A 19,298-nucleotide genomic window follows, 5' to 3' on the forward strand; every position below is an offset into this window, starting at 1 on the left:
GCAGAGCCTCGGTTGGAACGATGGTGTATTAAAGTAAACGTTGACAAGTGCAAAGCAGTTCTGTTTACACTCAGACCAAAACTACTGTGCAAACACCAATACAGTAGACAGATAACACTACATACATGCCCAATATGTTTCTGAGAGAAAGATAGATACCTCGGTGTCTGGCTGGACCAGAAACTTACATGGGGGGACCACATTGAATACATTACCAACAGAGCGCACACTGGGCTCAAACAAATCTACCCAATGCTCAACAGCGAAAGCGCACTGAATAGGAGGGTGTCGAGGTCTGTGTACATGACACTGATTAGACCACTAATGATGTACACAGCTCCCATCTGGGGATATGCAGCATGCCTGTGCTGCTTGCAAATCATACAGAACAAAGTGCTACAAATCATTAGCAACACTCCATGCTACACATGCACTGTGGATCTTCACAATGAATACTGCCTTGAAACCCTCAAGGATGTATTCAAAAACATGCCACACAATGATACAGGAACTTAAGACACTTGAATAATCCTTTCATCCTTACTCTGGGAAACTATGATAACAACCATAGGTGGAAGCACAAGTGGCCAGAGACACTACTAACTAGGGCATAACCACCTATCGCAAGCTAGCATATACCGACAAGCAACAAATGTTGGCAAGCCCCTGCATATCAGCAACATTGACTGGATATACCAGCTGCTACTAAAGCTGACTAACATGCTACAGCAGAGAAACAGATGAGCTCACCCACTGATGCACAAACAAATCGCCAACATCACCCTACACTGTGCATCTGATATTTGACCTATCGGACACAAAATGATGATGAAACTAACTGTTACACGTTTGCTGATGCTGACCAAGAGATCAACACCAGCACACAGCAGCAGCCACTGAGTAAAACCACCGCTCAATGTCAAAGGTATCGACATGCATGATACCCACTACTAAGAAAGCCTACCCTTGCATGACCTGTCGCAGGCAGCTAGACATCTGCTACTGCTCTTACTACCTGGCCTAACTATCACAGAGATTTTTTTTTCCCTTGGCTCGTGCCTTGGCACTTTTTTTCCTCTGCTCTTCAAACTGCTACCCTTCATTAAACTTTTGACCCAATCCATCTCCAGATGAGCATGTATTAATGGTTAACCTTAACCAGATGTATGCAAACATTGCAGAGCCTACATCCTGTGACACCTCACTTTAGTGAAAACTAACCCTTAAGCAGAGATGGCAGTAGACCATTTGAGTTTGCCATCATGCCGGTGCAGGTGTGGACGGGCTTCACCTCTTTTCTGGTAACCTATCATGAACAGCATAGTTAATGCATTGTCATAGCCAAGATAGACAAGACATACACATCCAATACAGTAGTACAAGTCTATATGCCAACTATCTTTGCAGGTGATGAAGAGATTAAAGAAATATATGAGGAGATAAAAGAAATTATTCCAATAGTTAAGGGAGATGAAAATTTAACTCTAATGGGGATTGGAATTCAAAGGAATCAAAAGAATGAAAAGGAAAAATTGTGGGTGAATGTGGACTGGGGGAAATGAAAGAAAGAGGAAGTTGCCTGATAAAATTTTGCCTGTATGGTGCTGGACCCAGTCCTCAGACACAAACACCGTGTGTGTGTCTTCTATATTGTGCAACTGAGTGTTTGGGTGTTTTGTTTTGAGTTCTTTCTCAAGTTCCCATTAGGTATGGTATACACAAAGGATCAGTGATTGTTTTATGTGTTGAACTATGCAAAAAATGAATCATACATGGAATGTCAGTTTGAGTTCATACAGAAAATTCTTGATGTGTTCCCAATCATTCAACAATACACAGATTAGTGAAGAAACTTCAGGAAACTGGATCTGTGTTACACAAACAAAGACCTAGAGAACATAGTGTTTTAACCAAAAATAAATTAGACAAGATAGTGGAGGCCTTGGAAAGAAGTCTGAGATAATTTCTGCATCATTTGGTACTTCAGACTGGTGTGCCAAGAGCATCTACACAAAATGAAATTGAAACCATACAAAACAACAGTAGTGCATCAACAGAGGAACTCAGATACTGTTGCTTGACATCATTATTCCAACTGACTGTTACAGTCTGTGCATGACATGAGAGGCTTTTTTTTTTCTGGTGAAGCATGGTTACATTTTTCAGGATACGTAAATTCTCAGAACAATCAATGTTGGAACTCCAAAAGCCCTGATGATTTATGTCAACAACCTCTGCATTATGTGGAAACAGGAGTATGGTGTGCAATAAGTGCAAGATGAATTATTGGACCAAACTTTTTCCATGAAACAGTATGTTCTAACAGACAGGTATATGAACAATAAACTGCATCCTTTTTTTTCAAGAATTTAGATACTGAAAATATGTACAGTTATTTCATGCAGGACTGTGCACAACTACTCACCACCACTGCTTCTAAGACAGCAATATGAAGTGTTTCTGATGACAGGATAGTTAAATGGGCTCCTTGTTCCCCAGATCTGAATCCATGTGATTTTTATGTTTGGGGAACCTTAAAAGACAAGGTATTTTCATCCAATCACCACACACTCAAAGAGTTGGAAGACAGGGTTTGGCAAATCATTTCCCAGATTTTGGCACCTGATATTTGGTGAGTGTTTGTTAATGAGTGCAGGAGACATCAGGCTACTCTTACCACAGAGGAACATCATTTTGAGGACCCAGTGTAAATAAAGGTTTAAGTTTAAGTTAATCGGATGGCAATGTTGTTTATGGTTAAGTCAAGGAAAGCACGCACACACTGGCTACCAGCAGGTTATTGTCTGAGAGTCAGGTGTGTTGGCAGCCAGCAGATGTGGTGGCGGTGGCTGGTGGTCATGCCATGCAACACACGGACCCCTTACCTCTTTTGTGAGACCACCCGTAAATACTGCTTCAGGAAAAATAAAGCAACCCGTGGAAAAATGAGAGGCAGCTGTATGGATATGAAGAACTCGGATGGAAAACCAGTGCAAGCAGAAAAGGGAAAGCTGAAAGATGGAATGAGTATATAGAGAGGCTATAAAATGGAGATGAAGTTGCAGGCACAAAGGAATGGAAGAAGGTGTAGATGGAGAGAAAATGGGAGACATGATGCAGCTAGAAGAATTTGACAGAGCACCAAAACACCTAAGCTGAAACAAAGCCCAGGGAGTAGATGATATTCTGTGAGACTTAATGATAGCCTTAGGAAAGTCAGCCTTAAAAAATCTATGCAATATATATCAGACTGGTGAAATACACTCAGACTTCATGAAGAATGTGGTAATTCCAGTTCCAAAGGAAGCAGGTGATGACATGTGTGAATATTAGTGGACTTTAAGTTTAATAAGTCACAGTTGCAAAATGCTAAGATGAATTCTTTACAGAAGAATGGAAAAACTGATAGAAGCCAATCTTGGGGAGACCAGTTTGGATTCCAGAGGAATGTTGGCACACAAGAGACAACACTGACCCTACAATTTATTGTGGAACATAGGTTAAGGAAAAGCAGTCCCATGGATATATGATTTGTAGCCTCAGAGAAAGCTGTTGGCAATGTTGACTGGAATACTCTCTTTGAAACTTTGAAGGTAGCAGGAGTAACATACAGGGAGCAAAAGATTACTTGCAAGTTGTACAGAAACCAGATGGCAGTTATAAGAATTGAGGGGCATGGAAAGGAAGCAGTGATTGGGAAGAGAGTGAAGCTGGGTTGCAGCCTATCCCTGGTGTTATTCAGTCTACATTGAGCAAGGTATAAAGGAAACCAAAGAAAAATGTGGAGATGGAATTAAAAGTTCAGGGAGAAAAAATAAAAACTTTAAGGTTTGCCAACAACATTGTAATTCTATCAGGGACAGCAAAAGGACTTGGAAGAGCAGTTGAATTCAATCAACATTGTCTTGAAAGGAGGATATAAGACAAACATCAACAAAAGCAAGACAAGGATAATGGAATTTAGTCAAATTAAATCAAATGATGCTAAGGGAATTATATTAGGAACCAAGACATTAATAGTAATATATGAGTTTTGCTACTTAGGCAGCCCAATAACTGATGATGGCTGTAGTAGAGAAAATATAAAATGTAGACTGGAAATGGCAAGAAAAGTGTTTCTGAAGAACACAGATTTGTTAACATTGAATACAGACTTAAAAGTTTGGAAGTCTTTTCTGAAGTTATTATTTGGAGTGTAGCCATGTATGGAAGAAACATAGACAATAAACTGTTTAGACGACAAGAGGATAGAAGCATTTGAGATGTGGAGCTACAGAAGAATGCTGAAGGCTGGATGAGTACATCACATAACTAATAAGGACGTACTGAACAGAACTGAAGAGAAAAAGTATTTGTGGCACAACCTGACTAGAAGAAAGTTTCAGTTGATAGGACACATTCTGAGACATCAAGGGATCACCAATTTGGAACTAGAGGGAGGTGTGCAGAGTAAAACTCACAGAAGGAGACCAAGAGATGAATACAGTAAGTGGATTCAGAAGGATGTAAGTTACAGTAGTTATTCAAAAATGAATAGCCTTGCACTGGAGAGAGTAATGTGGAAAGCTGCATCATGCCAGTCTTCAGACTGAAGATCACAACAATAACAACAACAACACAAGCACTCACCACAATTATCTTTACCTGCTGAAGTAAATATACTGAATGTGAAGATTATGGTCCTAGCTAATTTTGATGACTCGTGAAGTGTATTGTATAACTACATTGTTTTTATTAGTATTTGTTCACTTTAACTCTGAAACGAAAAATATAAGATTTATGTTTTTAATTGTTGATAATGGCTCTTTGTACAAGTGTTCCTGAAAATTGTTAATGTTAAACACCAGTCCAGTTGTGACGAAGCAAGCCGGGATGATTTCAATTCCCCTCTTGTTTTGCCACCTGCCTCCTTAAATTCATTTTTTTCACTTTTAACTAATTAACATACATAAGTATAATTTTCATTTTCATAAAAGAGAAAGGATGGCCCTCAGTTTTAAAGAATATAACATCAGATCTAATTTTGTGCTTAGTTTTATGTACGTAATTGATTTTCTAATTTATTTTGACTATTCATAATTAGTATCTTTCATTATAGGGAGAAATCAGTAATTGTTTTTTAACTTAAGTTCCATTGTTGACTTATAAATAAATATCAATTCTGCACTACTTATAAATGTTTGGAAGACAAAATACTAGAAATCTTAAAGTACCGTCAAATGGGAAGATTTCGGAGACTGAGGTGAATTCGGACAGTATGGCTTATTTGCTCTTTGCCACTGCATAGAAACAAAGAGTTACTTATTTTAACATTCATGCACCAGTTATCTTAAGTGCAAGATTCCATTTATTGCTTTCCACAACTTTTATTTGGTGTCAATTGTTTCCCTAGGTGAACAATTGATGAACAGTTTCAGTGTTAAAAATCCATGCATTCTCGTAAAGTGGAAACTTTCTATTGTTGCGCCAAGTGGGATGTTATTGTAAATGTAATTGTCAATGCACTCAGTAGCTAACAGCATTGAGACAATTTCTGTTCAAGTTTGTCAAGTTTCTCATACAAGGTTATAAAATAATGACAGTTTTTGTAAGAGTGTATACTGTGTGGGATGATTTTGGACAATGCCAAGAACGTATAAGAGCAGTAGAGGTGATACAGTACAGTGTAATTATGACCCAGAGCTTTAAGATAAAGCTGTTTGTGATATTCAGAGTGGTAAATTATCATACCAAAAAGTATGTGATTTGTATGGTATACCTAAATCAACCCTACAAAATAAAGTGCAGGAAGCACATCTGAAACAATGGGAGGGCAGCCAGTGCTAAATAAAGAAGAAGAAATGTTGAAGCAAGGTATTGTGATGGCTGCACGTTGTGTATTTCCCTTCACCAAATTAGATATTAGATATTTAGTTAAAGGCTACCTTGATAAATATGGCCGAAAAGAGAAGAAATTTTGTAATAATTTGCCAGGAGAAGAATGGATGCATTTATTCCTCAAACGACAGTCAGAAGTGAAAATATTAAATGAGCTTGTGCAGAAGTGAAGAAAGAGACTGTTAAGATGTTTTTCTCCAATATCAAGGCAAAGATGGAAAATCTCCCATCTAGCAACATGATCAACTATGATGAAACCACCCTGTCAGATGATCCAGGCAAGCAGCAGATAATTATGAAACAAGGGAGTAAGTATATGCTGAAAAAGTGATGGACTCATCAAAATATAGTGTCTCAATAATAATGGCAGCTAGTGCTGATGGTAAACTGCTTCCTCTGTATGTCCTTTACAAATCAGAGCATTTGTGGGACTCATGGCAAGAAGGTGGACCACGTCATGTGTCTTTACATGTTATTGAAGAGTGTGAGTGGAACAATATTTCATTCATTCTCCTTCCCACCACCTCCTCCAGCCACTTGATGTAAGCTTCTTCAGGCCAGTGAAAGCAGCATGGCAACTGATTGGAAGAAACACACTCGTGGGACCATTTCAAAGGATGCCTTCCCATCTCTTCTGAAGCAGACACTGACTATGATTTCAGTTAACTCCAAGGAAAAGATAAAGGGTGGATTTTGCACCACAGGCCTAATCCCTTTTGATCCAGATCATGTCTTACAAAAATTGCCTGATAATGAGGAGAGCCAGCAAAGCAATAGAGACGCATTGGCTTCCACTTTTGAAGAAATTCTCAAAGAAATTCGTCATCCTCCAAATAAGCTTGGTAGCTCCCACTGCCACCACAAACTAGACATTCAACCTGGAAAATCAATCACTGGATGAGATTTTCAAGGAAACAAAAACAGTGCTAAAACAAGTGACAGTGCTTCTAGCAGTAGTGAAAGTGTAAATGACACATCATCCAATGAAGTTTTACTGCTGAAAGAAGAGGCATTTCTTGTTGCAGGGTACAAATATAAATGTGGAAACAAGGAGCAAACAAGGCAGTATATTGGAGTAGCCACAAATGTTGGTGCTACGGAAGTAAGTGTGAAGTTATTGCACCCACACAAGAACAGTAAAAACATATTTGTGTTCCCTAATGTCTCCAATGAAGACACAATACAAAAATTGCAAATTTTGAGAAAACTTCCCACACCAGTTGAGACAAGAGGAATGTTCATTTTTGGAGAAGATGTGCTCTAGACTCAAAGACAATCATTCATTTAAAGTGCTTGCAGCTTAATTTAGAATGATGAGTGAGAAAAATTATTTTGACCTTTTAGTTAAATTACTTTGTTTGTTTCTGTCTGTTTCTAATATTTCAGTTAAGAAGTGTAAAAATTTTTTATTTAAATTCTTGCAAAACACAAACTTATCTGTAATATATAAAATTCATTATATCATTCCATATCACTTATTCATAACAAAGAGCAACCTTAAAATGTGTAAAATGTCACCAAAATCAAATAAAAAGCATGTAGAATTTAGAAAAAGGCAGTAACTGTCCAAATTTGCCCTCTATATACTGTAATTTTGGACAGAGATTTAAAAAACACATGTGTCCAAAATCATCCCAATCCATGGGGTGACTTTCGACACTTCATTTAAATGCCTCAGATAAATATAGCTACACTATGCTTTCTGGTTGTGGGATATTTTATTTGTTACACATATAGCCTACCACTTCCATGACAATGAATTTAATCTAACAATATATATGAAAGTTACAATCAAAATAATGACAAAACCGTCCAAAATCACCCTGTTTGATGGTATATATTTGGCTCTCTTTGAAAACATGTTAACAAAATTAATCCTTAATTAATTCCAAAGTAATTAACAGTTTTGTCAAAAGTATTGTTTGCATAACTATATATGGAAATTCATGATTTAAACAAATAATTTGGCCTAACTCTTGCAGTAGAAGAAACTGTTAAAAGGAAAAATCTTTTCAATTTAGTCTGTTAATTTAATGGGTTAAGTTTTAATTGTAATTTCTGTAAATTAAACTTTGAACAATGTGTAGTTTCAGCACCTATTATTGTGATGATATATAAGGGCCCAACTTTTGGTCACAAGATAGACAGTCCATGCCGAGTTTCAGATGAGTAACCTGTGCTGGTTAGAACAATATCAATGCTTCAGCTTAACAGTGTAATAAGTGTTAAACAATTAGGCCATGTGTAAAAACAATGACAGTGTCTGCTCCATATGTACCTGATTATTCTTCGAGAACTGTGAACTTTGTGGTTAGGTTTTACTGCTCATAGAGGTTCAACAGGAAACTATTGTAGCAATATGTTGAGGTTTTCCTGCTAACTATTAATGAGCTTATGGAAAGTTTAAACAATAGTGCACAGGCCATATTAAATGTGTATGTGGAGGGGGCTGTGGGGGGGGGGGGGGGGGGGGCAGGGGGGGGGGGTTGTGAGCAGTGAAATTAAAGTGCTGTGAAGTGCAACAATGCATCTGTCGGCTACATTATTTACTGACGTCAGTGCCCAAATTCCAAACCTCATTTTTCAGCCAGTGTGGCAACGCAGCACATCCACACTGATGACAATCAACAAACAAAGAAATAAAAATAGGTGGAACCGCTACACAGTGTCATGTAATCAAATTTATGCCCTACAGTAACAAATTACTGAACTTTAAGGATGACCAGAGAAAACTTCAAGTGACGCTCATTTCCATTACTACAATGGTTCTGCTATAGATGGAACACACTGCAAATTACTTTATAAATTTTAGCAGCAATGTTCCCAGTTTTGAGTAAACATATTTAATCTAGTTGTGGCAAAACTGGCATAGAAGTAAAGTATTCCCAAAAGCAGCATAACATACTGCTGGACACATTTTCATGGAAAATATGACTCAATGAAATTATAAAACTGTTAAAAGTTGTATAGAAGTTTGTATTTATTAAAATGGCAACAAGTTTCAGACTTAAGTTGATTATCAACCACACCATAATGTGTGTATGGTGGCCATATTGCCTGTATGAGTAGATAAGTGCCTGTCATGTAATCAAATTTATGCCCTACAGTACCAATGTGGCCAGTGTACACACAATATGGTGTTACAGTAGTACTTATGTGAATGGTTTGATAGTGGACTAAAGTCCAAAACTGGTCACCATTTAAATAAGAACAAACATCTGTGCTAGTCTGATTATATAGTAAGTTGCTGGCTATTGCCAGCATGCTACAAGTGACAAAACATGGGTGACTCGAAAGTGCATTTCTGAACTACTGATATCTAATTTTTAGCGTTTTCACATGACCCATAGTAACACTAATTTTTCACTTATTTGCTTTCTTTGCTGAGAATTTACTGATTCTTACATTTATGTTTCCCTTCCATTTGCTACATGTATTGTAAGGTCTACCAGATCAATAATTGCATTTGTCAATGGACAAAATAATGCTTTATCAATGAAATGTGCCATTAAAGCATGTTCAGCTCCTGAATGTTTGAACATGTTGTTCTACTAACCACAGATCAATAAATGCATTTGTCAATGGACAAAAGAACACATTATCAATCAAATGTGGCACTAATGCATGTTATACTTCTAAATATTTGATCATCTTTTTCTACTAACCACGGATCAATAAATGCATTTGTCAATGAACAAAAGAATGCTTTAGCAATCAAATGTGCCACTAAGGCATGTTCTGCTCCTAAATGTTTGAACATCTTGTTCACGTTCTTTATGATCTGGAGACATACAAGCTACATCCCTATTAGAATAAACAGATTGGTGCACATAAAGGTGAGTTTACATGGTTCAGATATACGTACAAGACCCATTATAACAACCAAACCCAAAATTTTCAGTATCATTGTTACTTCCAGTAACTATAAGGTTTATTATCCTGTACAGTTTGTTGTGTGATTTACTTAGTAAAACTGAGAGGAAATTTATCTCTGTAGCACTGGTAAATGGAAAGAAAACTCATCTGATGACATTGCTAAAGAAAAAACAGATATCTAAAGTGAAGTTAAAATTAATGGAAAAAACAACAGCAAACATACACAAAAATCTCAACAAATCACCTAATTCAAGATGTACACAATACAAAATGCACACACAGAATGAGAAACCATTTCATAAATTCAGATCTTACATTCTGAAGCCTCTCATTTTCATCCTTTAGGTTCTGGATTTCTCCCAAAAGATCTTGGTCTGGCTCAGCTGGTTGAGACCGAAGTTTTTCCAGTTCTTCTTTCAGTGAATCCAACTCCTATAAATTGAAGAACTCTGCACTATTCTCAGTATTTCTTTTCAAATATGGAAAAAGTCACATTTTTGCATGATTAATTTTTAAGAGTTTGATTTCTTATATTGTTTACATTTCTTAAACAGAAGAAGATCACTTTCTAAATTCAAGTGAATGATGGTAGAAAAGATTATGGTTCAGAATTTATTATGTTATGCAGCTTATGTTCTTTAAGGATGTAAATAGCTACTAGGTTCATATTACCGCAGCATCATTGTATATTCAAGAACAACAATGTCACACCTTACATAGAAAACCTTATCATAAAATTACTCTTTGGTGGTTTCCAAACTTCTCCTTAACTCACACTTCATGGAGTTGATGCAATGCACTAATACTCATAAGCATATAATGAGGTAACAAATGGAATATTTCTTATTGAAACCCTCATACTTCATTTACTGAAATAAATACTGAGTGTAACTACTTTTAGATGAAACTAAGCTATATTAATCAAGATACAGCCAAAATGTGAAGCACGTCCTGTGCAAAATCTCAAGGTCCTACAGATAAACTTATCAGCTGAAACCTGTCATTGTTGTCTGGTAGTTTCTGGTTATTTTCCAAAAGAGTCTGGTTTTGTTGCTCTGCCTGTCATGGAAATGACAGTTTTTTCATACTGACAACAAAAATTTACTCTTTCTAGCATACCTGTATTTGTCTGCGCTGATGTAAAATTCGTTGCTTTCCTTCAGTATAAATATTGTTAGGATTTCTATTATCAAGAATTTGAAGTCTGTGATTGTGAATTACTACTGCCAGAAAAGTAATTTATTGCTACTTAAGTATAGAGATCATTACTGGGAAACTTAAACGTATTCTTAAAAAAATCTGCGTAATTATTATTGCACTTAGTTCTTAAGAAAGCAAATGATGGTCTGTGAAGATTTTAATATTAATCTTGTGAAAGATTCTGAAAAGATAAACGAACTGGAAGTCCATCATAACACACACACCTTGAGTGATATTATTAATTTACCTACAAGAATTACAAAAGAAAGCATGATACTAATCCTGCCAATCTTATAGAGTCTGACTGGAAGAATATCTGTATTGTAAAAGATATCAATTTTTATCATATTTGTAAAGGATGTCCCAGAAGGATGGTCAGTATGCAGGTATATCACATGAACAATCATTAGAAGCAAAAAAATTCTAGTAAACATGAGCTCTAAAATGCATATCTTAAAAGCTATGAACAGTTGTCCCATAGAAGAGGTGAATACCACCTTCAAAAATATAGAAAGCCAAGAGCTTGCAAACGAAATTGTTTCACAGTATGAAACATGTGGAAATGTTTGAAGCTGCTAAAGTATGCATTATATTGCCCATGTTTACTGGACCTGAACTTTGAGTGATCATTCCTGTCATTTCCATGAATATTGACCTCACCTGGGACACTCTAGATGGAATTCTGCCAATGTTCAACAGTTTTTTCCCAAGAAAACAAATAAGTATGACACAAACAAGACATCAAAAAAGGCTAGGAACACAAAAGAAATCAAAATGCCATGTGCTGTAAAATTAAATTGACTGAAATGATTAGCGGAAAAAGAAAAAACAGAGAAATGGTGCTAATTTCATATTTCAAAATACAGGGTAGTTTTCCCCACCATGTACAAACTCTAGGGACTGATCGATGACAGGAGACAGAATAAAAAAGGTCTAATGAACTTACATCCAGAAATGCATGGTTTCTATGCTAGGGACCATTTATTCAATCACACTTTTTTACAGAGTCTGCAATCTAATATGCACTGTACCATGCAGCCACAGTTACAGTACGTATAGTTGCCTGTTTGAGGGTGGTACTGTTCCTCATACATCAAGTCTTAGTGCCTTCTCCTGCCATATTGATTGTTAATGTTATGTCCAATTTTTCTGTATTTCTGTATTGGGATTGAGAGCTTGCTAACATGGTGTTTACTTATGGAAAGACAAATGGCAATTGTGCTGTGTAGCAAGGTTGCATCAGAAGACATATCCCCTCCAACAACCACCACAGCATTCAATGTTTGCAACAGTGTTTCGCCATTTGTCTGAGACAGGGTCATTTCAGGAAGCAGGAAATTATGCAGGATGTACCAGAAATGTTTGGACACCAGACATGGAGGAAAATGTGATTAACACTGGGGAAGGTGGCTGCCATGTCAGTACCAGACACTTGGCCTTCTAGTGCAGGGCAAGCCAGATGACGATGTGGGACATTCTTCATGACAATTGTTACTACCGTTATCACTTACAGCACTTGCAGGGCCTACTAGAGACAGATTTTCCACATTGGGAGCAGTTTTGTGACAGGTTTCTTCACCAGGCAACCATGATTCCAGGATTTTTTCCATCCACACTATTCACTGATGAGGTCACCTTTGTACAGAATGGTATCTTCAGTCTTCATAACAGTCATCGATGGGGTAGTATGCAGAATCCCCCAGGTATGGTGACAGCAAATCATCAGAATCAATGCAGCCAGAATATGTCAGCGAGGATAATTGGTGGCTGTATTTAGGGATGTCTTCCTTTCATGCCTAACAGGCAATAACTATCAGAATTTCTTGTGGGTGACTTTGCCTCCCCTGCCGAAATAAGTGCCATTGATGATTCTAAGGGTTATGTGGATGCTACATGATGGTGCTCCAGCCCACTCTGTCATTAACATATGGGTGTATCTCAATCCCATCTTCCCTGGTCTACATCTACATCTACATCTACATCCATACTCCGCAAGCCACCTGACGGTGTGTGGCGGAGGCTACATGTTCTCGAAACTTCAACAAAAGCCCATATTGAGCTACTGAGCGTCTCTCCTGCAGAGTCTTCCACTGGAGCTTATCTATCATCTCTGTAACGCTTTCGCAATTACTAAATGATCCTGTAACAAAGCCCGCTGCTCTCCGTTGGATCTTCTCTATCTCTTCTATCAACCCTATCTGGTACGGATCCACACACTGCTGAGCAGTCTTCAAGCAGTGGGCGAACAAGCATACTGTAACCTACTTCCATTGTTTCGGATTGCATTTCCTTAGGATTCTTCCAATGAATATCAGTCTGGCACCTGCTTTAACAACGATTAACTTTATATGATCATTCCATTTTAAATCACTCCTAATGCATACTCTCAGATAATTTATGGAATTAACTGCTTCCAATTGCTGACCTGCTATTTTGTAGCTAAATGATAAGGGATCTATCGTTCTATGTATTCGCAGCACATTACACTTGTCTACATTGAGATTCAATTGCCATTCCCTGCACCATACGTCAATTCGCTGCAGATCCTCCTGCATTTCAGTACAATTTTCCATTGTTGCAACCTCTCAATATACCACAGCATCATCCACAAAAAGCCTCAGTGAACTTCTGATGTCATCCACAAGGTCATTTATGTATATTGTGAATAGCATCGGTCCTACGACACTCCCCTGCGGCACACCTGAAATCACTCTTACTTCGGAAGACTTCTCTCCATTGAGAATGACATGCTGCATTCTGTTATCTAGGAACTCTTCAATCCAATCACACAATTGGTCTGATAGTCCATATGCTCTTACTTTGTTCATTAAACGACTGTGGGGAACTGTATCGAACGCCTTGCGGAAGTCAAGAAACATGGCATCCACCTGTGAACCTGCATTCATGGCCCTCTGAGTCTCGTGGACGAATAGCGCAAGCTGGGTTTCACACGACCGTCTTTTTCAAAACCCATGCAGATTCCTACAGAGTAGACTTCTAGTCTCCAGGAAAGTCATTATACTCAAACATAATACATGTTCCAAAATTCTACAACTGATCGACGTTAGAGATACAGGTCTATAGTTCTGCACATCTGTTCAATGTCCCTTCTTGAAAATGGGGATGACCTGTGCCCTTTTCCAATACTTTGGAACGCTACGCTCTTCTAGAGACCTACGGTACACCGCTGCAAGAAGGGGGGCAAGTTCCTTCGCGTACTCTGTGTAAAATCGAACTGGTATCCTATCAGGTCCAGCGGCCTTTCCTCTTTTGAGCGATTTTAATTGTTTCTCTATCCCTCTGTTGTCTATTTCAATATCTACCATTTTGTCATCTGTGCAACAATCTAGAGAAAGAACTACAGTGCAGTCTTCCTCTGTGAAACAGCTTTGGAAAAAGACATTTAGTATTTCGGCCTTTAGTCTGTCATCCTCTGTTTCAGTACCATTTTGGTCACAGATGTCTGGACATTTTGTTTTCATCCACCTGCCGCTTTGACATAAGACCAATTTTTTTTAGGATTTTCTGCCAAGTCAGTACATAAAACTTTACTTTCGAATTCATGGAACGCCTCTCACATAGCCGTCCTCACACTACATTTTGCTTCGTGTAATTTTTGTTTGTCTGCAAGGCTTTGGCTATGTTTATGTTTGCTGTGAAGTTCCCTTTGCTTCCACAGCAGTTTTCTAACTCTGTTGTTGTACCACAGTGGCTCTTTCCCGTCTCTTACGATCTTACTTCGCACATACTCATCTAACGCATAATGTACGATGATTTTGAACTTTGTCCACTGATCCTCAACACTATCTGTACTTCAGACATAACTTTTGTGTTGAGCCATCAAGTTATCTGAAATCTGTTTTTTGTCACTTTTGCTAAACAGAAAAATCTTCCTACCTTTCTCAATATCTCTATTTATGGCTGAAATCATCGATGCAGTAACCGCTTTATGATCACGATTCCCTGTTCTGCGTTAACTGTTTCAAATAGTTTGGGTCTGTTTGTCACCAGGAGGTCTAATATGTTATCACCACGAGTCGGTACTCTGTTTAACTGCTCAAGATAGTTTTCAGATAAAGCACTTAAAAAAATTTCACTGGATTCTTTGTCCCTGCCACCCGTTATGAACATTTGATTCTCCCAGTCTATATCTGGCAAATTAAAATCTCCACCCAGATCTATATGTTTTTGTAACATCAAAATTAATAATTCTGACAGTAATTTTAATGGGTCAGATGAAGGGATCCAGTTGCATGGCATGCTTGTTCACCAGATCTCAACCGGTGTGATATCTGGTTATGAGGCCATCTCAAAAGTATTGTCTATGCAGAGCCCACTCCAGATATGAAAACCCTGAAGCAGCATATTCATGCTGCCTTTCACACTTTTCAGATGCAGCATGGCTGACATGAATGTGTGAGACAGAACATGCTAAGGTGCATACACACATGCACTGAGGCGCGTGGAAACCATTTTCAACACATACCGTAATTGTGGTTGCATGGTACAGTATGTATTAGACTGCAGTGTCTGTAAAAATGCATGACTGAGTAAATGGTCTCTAACATGGAAACCATGCATTTCCAGACATAAGTTCATTAGACCTTTATTGCTCCATATCTTCACATTAATTAATCCCTGGAGTTTGTACACAGTGGAAAAACCCACCCTGTACAATGTGCTGTGTTAAGGAAGGCGATTTAAAAAAATTATTCTCTTTGTAACATCGAAATTAATAATTCTGACAATAATTTTAAATGTATATGAGCTATAGTTGAAAGAAAAAATGAGAAATCAGTTAAAGAATGTAAAGACTATGTTATTAAAGAAAACAGCCAAATAATAGAATATATCAGTTACATACCAAACGTATTTAGTAATCATTTCCTGAAAGTGGCTCAAAAAATTGGCACAGACAATTCAAAAGAGAAAGTAATAGATTGATTGCTAGAAGTAATTCCCAATACATACAGGCATATCACAGTTACCCATGCTCTGAGAAATCAATTAACAGTGTAATTAACTGCCTAAAAACCAAAAGCTTTCAAGGAGTTGATGATAACTCAAACTGTAGTGCTTTGGGAATTTTGGCATAAATTCTAGAACCACTCAGCCTTCAATCATCTTGAACACTAGATATTTTAAATGTGAGTGGGAGGAAGGAACCCTATCTACTGCGTGTCACCTGTCTGTGTGTGCAGGTCCGAAGTTTATCGTGAGCAGAAGGTAGACGTGGCAGTCAAACAGCACCGACAAGTACTTGGAAGTTGTAATGAAATCACACGGAAGAACCAAGGAACTTCTGTGTTATTATGTGCTGTTTTATAACTGTGACTTTTGTTAATGACAAAAAAACAGTTGAGTGGAAAAACGATTTTTAGTAACTTTTAACTTGAACTTGCTAGAGGCATAGAGGCAAGACAGGTGTATGATTTCTATATAATAGAGTCATGGTTAGCAGGCCAACTCTGTTGAAAATGTAACTGTGTTTCTAACATTTGGACATTCAAGGAGACTTACTTAACAGTATTTATTCATGTGGAGAGTGAGATTTGTATAACTCTGATGTTTAAATATACATTGTTAAGTGAAGCAAAAGAAACTGTGTGTGTCTGCTTATTTTTATAAGTAGAAAGAGTCTTGAGGAATTCCTGTTCCCAACAATATACTGCAGAGAAGAAGAGAAAAGGAGTTTTCTACAGCAGGCTAACCAGCTAGGAAAGTTGGCTTACCATCTAAAGTAAGTCACAGTGTTAAAGAAGTTGAAGTTTGCACACATACTTCACCACTTCAAGTCGTCCAAAATGTTAGAAAATAAATTACTTGTAACCTGTTATCCACATACAGCAGACTGCAATATGTTACTGTCACAGCCATTTACAAAACAGGGGGCCAATTAGAGACATTTCTACATGTTGTCAAAATAGCTGTTGGGAGCCTTTGTAGCATTAACAATACTACTAAAACATTGTTAGGGTTAAGTCTTTTACCCTCATTGTTTACAAGTCATCATTCTTTTGCACCAACCTTGACTGTTACTTATCCAGCTGCATATTAGGTTCTGGCTGATGCCCATTGAGTTAGCTCAGTGGTTGCAAACACATGGGAGGTTTAGTGACCCCAGTGCCATGGCTGCTGCCAGTGAGAAGGCATGGCCAACGCCCGGTGTGAGGTCTTCTCAGGATGGCTGCTGGACTGTCCTTGGTACCACTTTGAATACTATGATGACCCTATATGACCAATCTGCTATGTACCTAGCACTGGTCGTCATGTAGTCCGTTGATCTCATCCCCACCATCTGGTTGGTTTCAGCACCCATAGGTGCCTGTGTGTTGAACAGGAACATGGACCCCAAGAGAACCTGTTGCTGGCATCCATAATGAAGTCCCATACTGGCAATACCCTGCAATGTGGTGTTGTTGGAAGACAGACAGTTCCTGTATCAGGAGACAGTAGGTGGCAAGCAGCATGAAGTTCACCAGGTGTACGCCACCATCTTACGTATACATGTTCAGCTAGTTCACATACTGAGCTGGAGCACCTATAACATAGATTCACTACTGTATCATAATCATGGAATTGAATGCCATTACTTTGAATGCCACCAATCCCAACAATCAACTCGTGGTGGGAACTGGGACATTTAAAGGGAGCTACCACAAGGCTATGGTGCAAGGCTTGGTTCGTAATGACCATATATAGTCCTTATTCTGTTACATTCACTTAACAAGCTGTTAACTGCTGTGTCAGTTTGTCATTAAGTGCTCCTGCAAAAGAGATAGAGTTTCTTGCAACATGTCTTATGAGTTATCAATATGCTTGTCTCATTTCCTTTTGTTTTCTGTCATAGTCTTCCTTCTGCTGAATGCATATTCTCACCCAGTAGATAGTGTTGTAATGTGTCAACAACCTGACATACCTGTGGCATACTGAATTGCATCCTGCTTCTGCATCTGTATCTAGCACAGCTGAGTTTGACCGTGGAAATGTGAGTGAGTTTTAACATTTTTTTCTAATTTCTACACCTCACTGTTCTGTGTCATAACAACAAAAAATTCAGTAGAACAGATGTTAATTATTAGCAACCAGTCTCACTACTTCCTACTATCCAAAGATCCTAGAAAAGAATATATATGCAAGAAGCACTACACAGCTCTCTCAAAGTAAGGTAATTAGTCAGTCTTAATTAGGATTTCAAAAGAGGCTCCCCATGCAACATGCTGTCTTTCAATTGATGAATTAGATCATACAAAATTTTAATGAAGAAATGTTTCTAAGTGGAATTTTTTGTAGTTTGTCAAAAGCATTTGATTATGCAATTCACAGTATTCCCTTGGAGAAGTTCAATTATTATTGTGCCAGAAATATTATTGGTAACTGATATTCATCCTGTGAAATTAAAAGAACGCAGAATGTCACATTGGGAGACACAAAGAGTGAATACAATGGAACAACAAGTTCAAAATGGGGAGTAATCATGGTATGCATTAATCTAATGTGAAACACATGAAAGTTATTGGTCCCAGTGGCTTAAGTTTAGAGAGATTAAATGGTCTTTGGAAAGCTGTACTTCATTTAATACTATCTCTGATAAATTTTTAAATATGGTACCTCCAAAACTGAATGAAAGCTTTCCACAAAGAACCATATGGAACAAGATTGTTAACAGACTTAAATGGAAAACTAAAGGAAAAATATTTCAAGTTCCTGGAAAAAACAACTTTTAACATATTATAGTGGAGAATTTATCACTCACTGGCTACAAAGTGTGCATGTTAAATATTCCATTTTTTAAATATTTGAATCAGGTCAGTGAGATCAGCTGCTTTCAGCTGAGGTATATGTTTCATTGCATGTGGCCCTTCATAAAGATGTGGAAACCAAAAAAACAAAACTAAAATAATTGGTAGTCTAGTTAAATATCATGTCTGGGAAACAACTGTTCCAGGTTTCAATTAGTCAGAACAAAGACTGTTTCTCTTCACTTAACTGTTAGAGGTAAAGGACTTCATGCTTGGTCTAGTATTTCTGCTTCTCCTTCACTGCATAATAAGTCTCTCCATCCACATTAACCAAATATTTTGAGAATAAGACAGAACATGACAATCAAAGTACATTTAAAAAATGGTACCGTGTGCACATGGGAGCAAAAATCTATAGCAGATTTGGAAAACCAGAAGCTAGAAGCAAATTTCCAGAATCAATTTTGAAGTGTTTACATGACCTCCCAGAAGCGGTACTGGGATATCAGTTTATGAAATCTAGTTTTGGGACCCCATGTAAATGGGGTGACAGTTCCTTCAGGCCAGTTGATACACTTTAACAAAAGCTCACCTTCAATTTGC

General features: G+C 37.7%; 1 protein-coding gene across 1 annotated transcript in view; it reads right to left on the reverse strand.

Moving 5' to 3' along the window:
- The window catches only part of LOC126444898 (uncharacterized), a 697,169-nt gene that overhangs the window by 311,550 nt on the left and 366,321 nt on the right, over positions 1-19,298 (reverse strand). Inside the window, exon 9 of the mRNA XM_050090969.1 lies at positions 10,069-10,185. Coding sequence (XP_049946926.1) covers positions 10,069-10,185 — 117 coding nt within the window. The remainder of the gene's footprint in view (positions 1-10,068; positions 10,186-19,298) is intronic.

The sequence above is a fragment of the Schistocerca serialis genome, chromosome 1 (assembly GCF_023864345.2).
Source record: "Schistocerca serialis cubense isolate TAMUIC-IGC-003099 chromosome 1, iqSchSeri2.2, whole genome shotgun sequence".
Lineage (NCBI taxonomy): Eukaryota > Metazoa > Arthropoda > Insecta > Orthoptera > Acrididae > Schistocerca > Schistocerca serialis.